The following is a 12040-nucleotide window of genomic DNA, read 5'->3' as shown; positions in this document are numbered from 1 at the left end:
TTTACTTTGAAAGTGAATTTGTAGGATTTCTGTTCCCTTTTATGAAGCCGTTTTGGTAGTTTTACCTTCTCCATCACTGGTAGCGCTACCTGAGCACACAAAGAAATTATCCTAGAAATCCAGTTGGTAAAACAACAGCAGCAGACTATATGCTGTTCAGGTCTCTAAAAAAGTATTCCTTATATGGATAAAACAAACAAACTTTAAGATAAAGCAAAGCTTCAGAAATATAAATCTAAGGGATATTATTTATAATAGCAGACTATTGGTTGCATATTTACTGCTTATACGCTGGAATAAAGCCTCACTTTAAGGATTATGAATGTGAAGCTTCATAATAAAAAGTCTAGCATACAGACTTATTGTGTGTGATGGAAGTTTAAAAAAAGAAATCCCATTCTGCACCACAGACATGCAAGTCTGCAAAGTATTGCAGCCGTTTTTCATCAGGGCCTGAGCGACAGCCTGTACACCTTTAAAAAATTATTTATTTTCTTATTTACCTCTAAATAGCTTTTTTTTTCCAAAACTGCATTATGGCAGCAAGCTCCAGCAATGGCCCGCTCACTCCTGCCTGTGTCAGGTCGAAAAAGGAAATCATTAATATAACATTAGAAGCTGGCTGTGAACTCATAACTGCCCTGGGCACACATCAACATACATGCAGCAGCGTTCAGTGCACATACACCTTCCCCCAGGTTGAAATGTCATCCTTCACTGTCATTACATTTCTGCCCCCATTAACTATTGATTATCTCCACTTCAGCATTTGGAGCCCTGCTGTGGAAATGGCCCTCGTGGCTTGCTACGGATCAGGTGGAACAGAAGTGCTCCCCTCCTCCTCCTCCTGGGTTTTTACACTGAAAAGGGAGCAAAGTCAGATTCGCCAAGGGGCGAGGGTAAAGAGGGACAAGCCGGCAGGGACACGGAGAAACAAGGAGTGACTGCACTGTACCCCCACCTGCCCACTAGCAGCACGGTTGAGCGGACGACTGGAGGTTAACTTGTTCTTTTTTTTTGCACCCATGAGAATTTTGCCACAGCATGTGTTGAATATTTACTGTGAGGTTCAGCTTTGCTTCTGTTTTCTTTCAGGAGAGTGCAGGTAGAAAAGTTTGTTTGGGCAGGAGCTGCATGCCCTCTGCCACAAACAAACTGCATCCTTAATACTATGGAGTAGTTTGTGCAGAGTTGTCCTCGCACTCCTGCTAGTCTCTATGTGGCTGTGTCCTGCTAATGGACTCCCTCTATTTTTTCTATATTTCAGCTGTTGAATGTTTTACACGTACAATCTGTGGAAGCAAATTCAGTGTTTGGGGGATAAAAATAAAGAATAAAAGTTGATCTTACGACCTTATTAATATCACTTTGTTTATGAGGTTTGTTTCCAAGTGTAGAAAACTGAATCACACCAGAAGGCTTCAGAATCCCTCATTTCTACAAAGGGAATAAAAAACACAAATCCTAAACAGTGTATATTCAACAAAATAGCTTCAACACTCTGAGATATTATCCATAATTTCGGCTAAGTGGGTATGTGTGGTATATACAATTATGGCTTAAAGCCACGAGTAAACAAGGGAGAAATCCTCAAGAGTCCAGGTTTATATTTATGACTCGGAGAAATCAGCAAAAACATGGAATTCTTTCACCACCAACAAAATTAGAACAAAAGCAACCAATCTGCATTCGTAAAAAGTCCCATTTATTTCAAAGTCATTTCATCAACAAACATAATAAATCTGCATTCTGGTATTTTTTTGGTGGGTGGCGGTGGGGTGGGGGGGTGGGTGCCACACCAGGAACACATGAATAAAACATTTATTTAAATAACTGATCAGCACCCCGTTTCGGATGAAACAAGTCGAAGCCTTCCCCCACTCGCCGAGGCTGGAGAATAAACAAGAAACAAGCCGGTGTACGGTACGAGCGAGCGAGAGTTAGTCAGGCCAGTCCCTGCTTTACACGATTACTGTGTAGGGTGAAATCCACTAGAATCCAATGTGGCTTTAAGATAATCCCATCAGAACTGCAACAGTGCAACGCTACTACAGAACACCCAAGCCTGTTAGCACTGATGAGAGCCTATAGTGAAAGAGAGGGAGGGGAATATGACAGAAGAGTGGAACAATCCTTGTTAAAAAAAAACAAAAAAAAAAGCACTTAACTTCTACAGTGAAAAACCAAAAGTTTAACAGCCTGCTGCCAACAAAAGCACCACGTCTTTTATTGCTAGTTGACATTTTCTAGGAAAAACTAGTCACACAGACAGAAAACTAAGTCAATAATTGCATCGGGATAAGTCTTCGTATAAAGCTCTGGAACACAAATCCATTTGAAAAATAGCTTTTTTATGAATACAAGCCTGAGTTACCCACATTAATTGTTATACATGTCCATGAGATAATACTGACTTAATATGCACCTCTACTGCCTCATTTAATTAACGAGAACATGTTTTGATACTGCCAGCCTTTCTGCCTCTGTCTAATGTCATCCTGATTTATGGGGAACAAATGTTACACGGGGAAAACTTACACCGTAAGCCGATTTTAGGCCTATATACTTGCCATCCTTTTTAATTAGGTCCTATCGGTCGGCTACGATGCCTGGGCTCAAAAGCAGGTGTCAATAAGGAGCAAACTTCTGCCGCTCTGACTTTTTGACGCCGGAGGTTGGCATTTTTGCGGTGTAAGGGCATAAACCCTGCGTTAGGCTGGAAGCGGCTGCTGGGTGGACGGCCAGCACGGGGAGCGTTTTCATGCCAAGCAGGCTGGAAACGGGGACGGCGTAGTGTGGGTTTTGGATGGCTGGTAAGGTGGAGGGAGAGTGGACGTTAATTGTGGTGGGGGCTGGGGTGGTGGCCGCCAGGACGGCCATAGAGGTTGCAGAAGTGGAGGCAGTGGAAGCAGACTGTGAGAAGCTCATGTTCAGGTCAACTGGGGTCGCAGAGGAAGCGGCCTGCATTGTGTATTTAGCCATCTCTAAGCTGCAGGCCGTGACGATTGGAGGGGTAGTTGGAGACGGTGAAGGGTTAAGAGGAGAAAAATGGAGAAAGAAAAACGGGGAGAGGATGGGGGGGAGAGACAAAGGATAAGGGAGGTGAGAAAGGAGAAAACAAAAGAATCAAAGAAGGAATGTGTTAAAAAGCAGAGACAATAAGGATTTTAATGCAGTCAAGAGAACGGAGCAGTGAGTTGGAACAAATCCAGCCTCACCCTGAGCACAATATCTCTGTCCCAATATAATAGCTCAGTGTTTGGCTGTCTTATCATCAGGCTGCGAGTGATGCCCTGCTGGACGTGGCTGTCCTGCGTAATGTCTTACCTGGCATTGATGAGGTACTGGGCCACACTGATGCTGGCTGGTGAACCTGTGATCGTGACTTGGCGCATGGCTGAGCCATCAGTGGCGCTGGCAATTTTGATGTGAGCTCCAGAGACCTGGCGAATCTCATTGATCTTGCTACCCTGTCTTCCAATTATGCAGCCAATGAACTGGGAGTTGGAGATCAGAAACATGCGAATAACAAAACAGGAATGCAGAAATTAGATTTTACAAAAGAACCTGGGAGCAACCGCCGTGGCCGTTTTCTGTAGAGGGAAACCACATTTCTCTTTATTATTGTGACAACAGAAAGCATATCTACGGTCCAATATGCCCATCAGATAAAACAGATGATACATAATTTATCACCACTAAAGCATTGGCTTTTATTTTTTACAAACTGATTGGTATTTTGGCAAATATGTTTATTTCTTGTCTGAGTTAAATGAGAAGGCAGGATGATATATTAGAAACAGAAGGAGCATCTATCTTGGCTCTGCAGTAGAAGTAGTAGTGTTGATGATAAACAAGAAATTATTTTAAAAAAATTATATGATAACATGTTAATATGCATATGGTAAATAATTCAGCAGCAGCCGTTATTATCTGGGAGACAGTGCAAAGAGAATAAGTGGCTGTTGCACCTTATCACTGGTTCCCACCTGCTATGTAATAGAAAAAAGAAGTAGATAGCTTGTCTATCTACTCTGAGTGACTTCATTATACTCTTCTGTAAACGCAGCAATAACATTGTGAATTATTTTGGTCACTAAGTAGTGCAGTGAAACTCTGACACCTTAATATTCCTAATGTGTGAAGTCAGCAAAATCCACCTCCAAAGCTCAGTAATTACCTCCGCCGAGGAGGTTATGTTTTTGGTAGCGTTTGTGTCATTCTTTCTGTAAACACATTAGCTCAAAAAAGGTTTGAATGAATTCTGATAAAACTTTGCAGGGGAGCAGAGCGAGGTCATGTTAACAATCCATTAAAATTTGGCTTAGACCTACCAGGGTCTTCAAGGTCAACTTAATGATTTATTGGTCAAAAATTGGAAAAAATGCCTTTTGACTCAAAAATTGTGATTCTTACAAGTATGGTATGTAAAAAAAAAAAAAAGATTTTGACCTCTGACCTCTTCTTCAAGGTTAAAAGATTGATCTGAAAGTCAAAGTGATAACTGACCTCTGACCTTTTACATTTTAGATCTGCCTATTGACCCCAAAACGTGTTATTTTAACTGCGCTACTAACTTCTTGCATAAAATACAGTAGAAGTCCATTAAAAGTAAGAAAATGAGATGCCTTGACGGAGGTTTGTGCTCTCAGGGTGGTTCTTGTTAATTATGTTGCTTGTTTGGACAGCGTAGTGCTACGTTTGTTAGCACTCTTGCTTCATGGTAAAAAGGTCCTGAGTTCATATCAGGGCTGGGCCTCTCTGTTTAGAGTTTTTACGTTCTCCCTGCACTTGTGTGGGTTCTCTTGGGGTACTCCTGCTTCCTCCCATAGTCTAAAAACACGTGTGGGTTTTGGTTAATTGGAGATTCTAAATTGGCTGTGAATGGTTGTCTGGTGATGTGTCCATGGTGTACCCTGCCTCTCGTCCTATGACAGGATAAGCTGCGGATCTCTGCAACTCTGAACTGGATACGTAAGAAACTGGATGGTGCAGTGACTTCCTGGAGTCTTCATTATTTTCCCTCAATGCTCAAGAAAGACACTTCTTTTGCCCAAGAAATAGACACCCATTAAATATTACAACTTGTTGATTTTACAGTTTGGTTCAGTCATTATTAAACTAACAAGATACAACATTAAAATTCAGAAATGACAGACCAAAGCTGGGTATTTCTCCCCCTTTCCCTGCCTCCATGGTAAGCTTAGCTAACAGGCTGCTGGCTTTGTTTTTCTGTTTACACACCTGAGAGTCAGTCTCACTCATCCAAGTCTCAGCAAGAAAAGTGCATTTACCAAAAAGATGTTTCCTACAACATCAAGTTCTGACATGATTCAGTCCAGATGAAACCAGGACTGTCTGTGTCTGAAGCAGCACAGTTAACAGTCCTCTAACAGCCGTCCGCAGACATCTTTTCAATAAATCTGTTGTGGATTCCTTTTGCAATAATCTATGTCAGCCAAAAGCAAGGACTATTTAATTTCCGCAGCTAAGTAGGTGAAACATTTGTGTCCAAACAATTCCTCATTAAAGCTGTCCTCCTAGAAAGTTTTAATGAAGCCAAATGCATGGAGATTATCAGTTCAGGTTTTAGTGCCGGGAGAACACAAACAATGTAACACTTACATCATTAGGTATTGCCAGCTCTTGTGAACTTGTGGGGGCAGATGCATCCAATCCTGCAAAGTAGGACAAGGAGCGCTACCAACAGTTTGGCACTAATGGCTTCCACTTTCATAGCACGACAAGTTGCCCTACTTTGTCTAGGTTATCACTGTTACACTGCTAAATTAAGAAGCAGAAAATAGCATAGGGCAAAATAATCATTCTAAAAAGACAATACATATATACATAATACATGCATGCTGCTTGACTATGACTACCACACCAATACTCGCTATTTAATCAAAATATTGTAATGTATTGTGCTGAGTTAGTTGTGACGGAATATATGAGTACGTGGGGTGGTTGAGGTCAGGGATGGTCTGGCCAAGACAGTGTTAGATTTGGAGGAGAAATGTTGCAAAAGGTGGAGGATGGGGTCAAAAACTTAGGATTTGTTTTTGTTTGGTTTTTCTTTGGAGAGGGAAACTGGGCAAATGGGGCTGAAATTTGGGTTTGATGGGAGAAATGGTGAGAAATGGTTAAATATTTACTAAACTGTAAATATTTTTGACATTTTTCACATTTCCCTGTCAGAGAAAGCTGCTGTTTTTTTTTCCTTTTTTAGCTTATATATCATTCTGTCTGCTTCAGTCTGTCGCATATTCTTTTCAGTGATAAATATTTCAGTGACTAACTTTCAAGGTAAAAAATAAGAAAGCTGGGTGGCTTAACCTTAAAAACCTACAATTGTGTTGATTATTCTTGTTTTGTTTTTCATCTTATTTTCTTGTGAAAATCGATGAAATGCAGATGCGCGCACATCACCGCAAAGCCACCGTCTACTCTCAAAGAAATCCTTGATCCTCACTGAAGTGACAGCAGTGTTTTGATGGTGTGAGTCAAAGAGGAGTGATGAGAGAGGGATAGATGGACTTCCCTGGGGAGCCGTGGGTACGTACCAGGGAAGGTAGGGTTGCTCTGCCCAAGGGAAGGGAGGGGGATATGCTGCATAGCCAACTGGTGAAGCTTGGTCAACTGCAGGGTAGGAAGGAAGTTAGAGCTAACCAATCAAACTGGATTATTTCAGAGGAGCTGACAACTACAAAACAGAGCCAATCTGAAGTTCACAAACATCACACATGGTGTCAGTATCAAGAGATTCATTTTCCTCAGAAAGCATGCTGACTTCTCATAGCAGTCATCTGAAAATACAGTCACATCTCAAGCTACAAAGCTACAAGTGATCATGAACTCTGCAAATCTTCATTTCCATTTCAATCAGTGCATGCTGCTACCGTGGGTTAGTGTTAGTAAAGTCAACAGATCAGGGTTACTGAAATTTGATCTTCGCAAAGTAGGGTACACAGAGGGCGTATCGGTGGCTTGGAAGGAGTGGGCAGGAGTAGGTCATTAGGACTGATGTCAGTCACTCAAATGAACATACTTACATCTTGATGTGCAAAAGCATACTGCCCTGGAATTGCAAAGGCCTGGAAGGAAGAACAGATGAGATACGGTTATGTAATCGGGTGGTGCAGACATGTTATAACGTGTTACTTGAAAAATGAATTTGTCACAGACCATCAAGAGGAAAGTCAGTGCAGTGAAAATCCATTCCTTTCCCCTTTTCCATGGCTCTAATGTTTATAGATCTGACGGAATTTCATCTAAATGTCATCTGCCTTCCCCCCCCCCTCCTTCTCCGACCATTAGCTGGAAATCCAATAACATAAACAGATGTCTGATAGGTCAAAGCAGACTCTGCCAAATTCAGGACAGCGCCTGGGCAGCTCGTGGAAAACATCAGCCTTAGACACAACATGTAAACATGTGAATTATTCATGTAAAAGCAAGTTATTCCTAAATTTTCGGCTAAATGCATGTAAATATGATCAATGGTTGTATATATTTACACTGTTTTGCCCGTTTAGTAATAGAAACACCCCCTGATGATCAGTGAAATTTTGAAATCACACAAAATAATAAGTCCACTCAACTGCTGCGTGTCTTTAAATAAGCTAAATTCAGAGCTAAACAACTCCCCTATGGCTACTTACTTGTGCAGAGTGCTGTGGTGCTAATACTGCATGGGTTCCAGCAGGTACGACCTTGGGACGGTAGGGAATAGTTGCGCCTTTCGGTGGAGACTGGAGACACAGTCGTGCAAACCAAAAAGGGAGAAAATTTATACACTGGCGCAGCTGAGAAAAAGAACTCTCACTGGCATTGATGCGTTTTATATCCTCCTTTATAGCACTGCCTGAATCTTTTTATATCCCATTCATCTGCAGAGAAAGTAACATAAAAGATCGGACCAAAGAAAACTGCGATACAACTGGGAGCACAGCTGAAAATGGGGAATTGGCAAGTTTTTGATCAAAATAGAAAGAGGTCAAGTGGATACTAAACCCAAAATCCAAACTCAAAGCTCCTCAGAATACATTAAGAGCATGTGCTGCGATGGGCAGTGTGAGAAAAGTTTAAAACGGGGTCTAAAAAAACGTGAAGAGGCTTTGACAGTACAGTGGTAATTTAAACGCTGACATTTTAACGATATGGGAAAAGTACTGCATCAATATCCAGTTTTATATGTTTGTTATATAATACACGTCTGGGTATATCAGACAGACAAGGTTAAGAACTATCAATATAAATTATCTGGGCTTTAGCTTTGAAGACATCCTGAATTTACTACCTTCCTCTGCTCTCTAAATAAATGTGACATACTTGACTTCTAAATAGAGCCGCTGAACGTGAAGATCATCTGCTGGCTGACAGCGCTTACCTCCAGCATCACAGAGCAGATGTGTCTTACACACTGAGTGATGGCCTGTGGAGTGCCGGAGATTGTGACAGCCCTCTCTGTGGAGTCCGGCAGCATGTCTCCTGCCACCTGAACCTGAGCGCCTGTGGTCTTAACATCACCAGACAACAGAAAATACAAAGGCTATTTATTGCTGAAAAGAGCACGCCATCACCCAGATTGAAATGCCGTTTCGAGCACCCCACAAATTATCCTGAACACATTTTGACATGCAGGGAGCAGCTGCAAGCCAAATAGCAATGTGCGCTCCAATATTTGAAGAGGCGCACACAAATATTGTCCATTCGGAATGAGTATTCAGGCCCTGCTCATCCTCGCAGGCATAATCAATGGGATTTTCACCCACCCCCCTCCCCGCCACCCCTCCAGAAAGCATACACATAGCTTCATGTAGTTTAAGGCAGAGAAAAACAAGAAGATTTTGACTTGAGTGTTTGATACTCAGGGTGTCAGAGTGCCAGGGAGACTGTTTTCTGTGCTTGTTTGGGTGCAAAAAAAACAACTTCCTGCTGCAACATGAAAAAAAAGAAAGAAAACGACTCATACCTCTCGGATTTCTTTGATCTTTGAGCCTCCTTTGCCAATCAGTGAGCCACACTGGCTCCCCGGGAAAACCAGGCGAAGTGTCACAGGTGGCTTGCTTGTCACGTTGCTGTTTGTCATTGCTGCGGTAATATCCTGAGGGAGATTTCCAAAAGATGTTGTTTTTCAGTGTCGACTGTACGGAACATCAGCGTTATTTGACAGGTCTTTTTGTGTGTGTGTGCGCGTGTTGTGATGCAAGACTGGAGAAAAGGTGCAGCCAGTGTCTTTCATGCTTTTGGGCATACCTCTTCAAACTTTTGCGCAATCATGGAAAAGGCTCTAAAGATGCTCTCTGTAGGTCCTGTGATGGTGACTATCCTCTCAGGGGACGAGCCCTCTGATATGTTGATGCGAGCGCCACTCTGGAAGCAAAGCCCCGCGGTTATTCCAGCTGTGATTTGATTCGATCTGCCTGACAACGTGAAATTATCCGCCCTTTCTCATTACAGATGTCAAAGCAAACACTCACCTCCTCCCTCATTTTCTTGACTGTTTCTCCTTTCTGAAATCAGGCAGGAAAAGAAGTCGGTTAGATTGGATTTATAAGAGGAATATAACAAGACAAACAGAAATAAAACAGCCAAAAAATCTATAAATGGTGATGGATTGTAAAATAAATCTACCTTCCCAATTATGCTGCCAACTTCCTGCGGATGAAAAGATAACAGCGGGACTTCTCTCAACAGTTTTTCAGCAGGATGTAAACATTTTAAAAGCTATTACGAGACCGTTAGGCTATTACAACAAAAATGCACTGAATGATTTCAACTATTTACAAATGTCCATTACCTTTCCGTGCATCAGCAGCCTCAGCGTCAGTGTAACGTTCAAACTCCCATCTGAAGCCATTTCTTCCTTGTCAGACATTCTCGTTTTCCCAGATGTAAAGTAAAACACTCTGCAAGGATCGAGAAATAGTCAGGTAGTTCAGGAAATAACATGTAAACTGAATGCATGCAGGCTGAAGTGAACATTACCGCTGTGACATTTGACTATTTATGCACAGGGTCTCATTCAGGCCTCCATCGGGCACTGCTGCTTTTTATCTTTTTATTCTGAATTTCCGGCAAACCTGAGATTTTTGGGTTATCCTCACTACTCGTGCTAACTACCCTGTTCTTCTGTTTACAGCTAAATTCCCAGAGCAGCCTGAAATATGCATCATTTCTTTTCCTCAACAAGATTCAGCTGGAAAGATTTTTCTGGCAAAATAAATGTTAAAAGCTTTCATGAAGTGCGTGTAAGCTGCATTACCACTGTGGAATCCATCTGTGGCACAGATGAAGTAGACCTCCATCTGAAATTGTTATGGATTATTACCTTAACGAGGATAAACGTTGAGTAAGTGGAAAATTCTCCAAAGATGGAACACTCACTTTTATGTTGCTTTACGGAGCCACGTACCCTTTTGGGGGATTTTTAAGTTAAATGATGCTCTCTGAAGAGTCATGGACCATTGTTGCTTGTCTTCTGATCATGTGGTTGTGAGCGGGGGAAGATAAGCCTATCGCTGCGTGCAATCTTCACATGGGACTGTGTTTTTAGTTCCGGCTAAATACAAGTTGTGTGACTCTCTTGGAGAAGATAAGATATAATATAAAGGAAGCTACTTGTGCTGGGGAGGCCTGAGGATCAATTGATGTGTGTGTCTGTGTGTGTGAGAAAGAGACAGAGAGAGAGACGTGTCTCTTAATATCACACTGACACCACGCAATGTCGACTCTGCTGTGGCCGCGTATCCAATTCTTTGTATTTGTAGAACAAATAAAGAATGTCTCGATGCAGTGAAGGACGGCCAGCTTATTGCACCGTAACAGACAGAGAGACGACTTCAAGTCTATAAAGCGCCAAGGTCGCAGTGTTCATTAGATCATCATGGTTCTGCTGAGAAGTGATTTTTCTATTTACTTTTAACGCTGGGCACGATGGAGAGTTTGTAGCTAATAAACAAGATAATCTAAATGGAGAAAAAAAAGTAATTTAACAGGAGATTGATGTGATTGTGGACTAACTTAGTAATCACTCTCATGTGAGACATTATCTAAAACCTTTTTGCAAATGATAGATTTGCTTCAGCTGAAATCTTGGTCATGTCAGAAAAAGCAGGAATATACTGGCTATAGTGGCTTGCTGTTGGCGAGCATGCATGAAGTGCTCCCAGTTAATCTGCAGTTAAAGTCAATCCTACTCGTTTTAACAGTATGCCTAATGACAACCATCTCTCATTTCTTTATATTTTGCATCCAAGGAGCCAAACTTTACTTATTGAGTTTGACCAATAGTTCTCCAGGATTTCTGAAGGTGTTTTAAATACTGGCTGCTTCTCACTTAAAAGCTAGTTTTAGTTGTTCTCTTATTTTCATTCATATACTCCATATTGTATGTTGTTATGTATGAGGAAACATAAAATATAATACACATATACCAAAATATCATTAAAAAGACTTTGTCAAAAAAATGTTTTTAGTGGACAGGTGGCTGTGAAGAAGCCATTCTTAAGGAAAGTAAACAGGGAGAAAAGGCTGAGGCTGAATTACTTAAGAACTATACAAAAAGTCAAAAGTATCAGGTCTTATGAAATGAGGAAGACGTACATCACAGACAGAGGTACAACAGTGAGTGTCTACAGCCATCTGTAAAACATAGTGGGTGCTCTGTCATTGTTTGGGGCTGTATTTTTTAGCCAGTGGTGTTGGAGATGTCAGATTTCCACCCACCATGCGTCAGATGGGCAGCAATATCATTTTTCAGCATGACATTGATCCAAAAAAACACTGCCAATGCAGTAAAAGCACAATGGAACACTATCAGTCATGTATTGGTCTCCCTATAGCCTGGTCATCAACGTCTCTGATACTGTGGGATCATCTCGACAGAGAAAAGAAGAAAAGCCAGCCAACATCTAAATAAGAGCTTTGAATGGAGGAGAAGTATTGCTGAAGACTACTTAGAAAAATTACAAGAAAGCTTGTCTAAAAGAGTTCAGGCTGTGTTGAAGAATAAAGGTGGTCAGGTTTGCTTCGTCTA

General features: G+C 41.5%; 1 protein-coding gene across 3 annotated transcripts in view; it reads right to left on the bottom strand.

Moving 5' to 3' along the window:
- Positions 1 to 1784: 1784 nt before the first annotated feature.
- Positions 1785 to 12040, bottom strand: part of LOC102197868 (poly(rC)-binding protein 3) — a 12753-nt gene continuing 2497 nt past the window's right edge. The window contains exons 3-14 of one of the 3 annotated variants that reach the window (XM_013911385.1): positions 9803 to 9911; positions 9637 to 9660; positions 9483 to 9515; positions 9259 to 9375; positions 8975 to 9106; positions 8390 to 8518; positions 7662 to 7751; positions 7053 to 7094; positions 6564 to 6639; positions 5626 to 5678; positions 3328 to 3497; positions 1785 to 2085 (exon numbers count right to left, since the gene is read on the bottom strand). In XM_013911385.1, coding sequence (XP_013766839.1) covers positions 2049 to 2085; positions 3328 to 3497; positions 5626 to 5678; positions 6564 to 6639; positions 7053 to 7094; positions 7662 to 7751; positions 8390 to 8518; positions 8975 to 9106; positions 9259 to 9375; positions 9483 to 9515; positions 9637 to 9660; positions 9803 to 9880 — 981 coding nt within the window. In that variant the 5' untranslated portion in view covers positions 9881 to 9911 and the 3' untranslated portion in view covers positions 1785 to 2048. Of the gene's footprint in view, positions 2990 to 3327; positions 3498 to 5625; positions 5679 to 6563; positions 6640 to 7052; positions 7095 to 7661; positions 7752 to 8389; positions 8519 to 8974; positions 9107 to 9258; positions 9376 to 9482; positions 9516 to 9636; positions 9661 to 9802; positions 11462 to 12040 lie in introns of those variants that run through there. The other 2 variants (XM_005735069.2, XM_013911384.1) reach the window with 2 other exon arrangements.

Source organism: Pundamilia nyererei, unplaced genomic scaffold (assembly GCF_000239375.1).
Source record: "Pundamilia nyererei isolate P.nyererei 1_Seehausen unplaced genomic scaffold, PunNye1.0 scaffold00062, whole genome shotgun sequence".
Taxonomy (NCBI): domain Eukaryota; kingdom Metazoa; phylum Chordata; class Actinopteri; order Cichliformes; family Cichlidae; genus Pundamilia; species Pundamilia nyererei.
The sequence above is the reverse complement of the archived record's forward strand: the minus strand, read 5'-3'. Positions and strand labels throughout refer to the sequence as shown.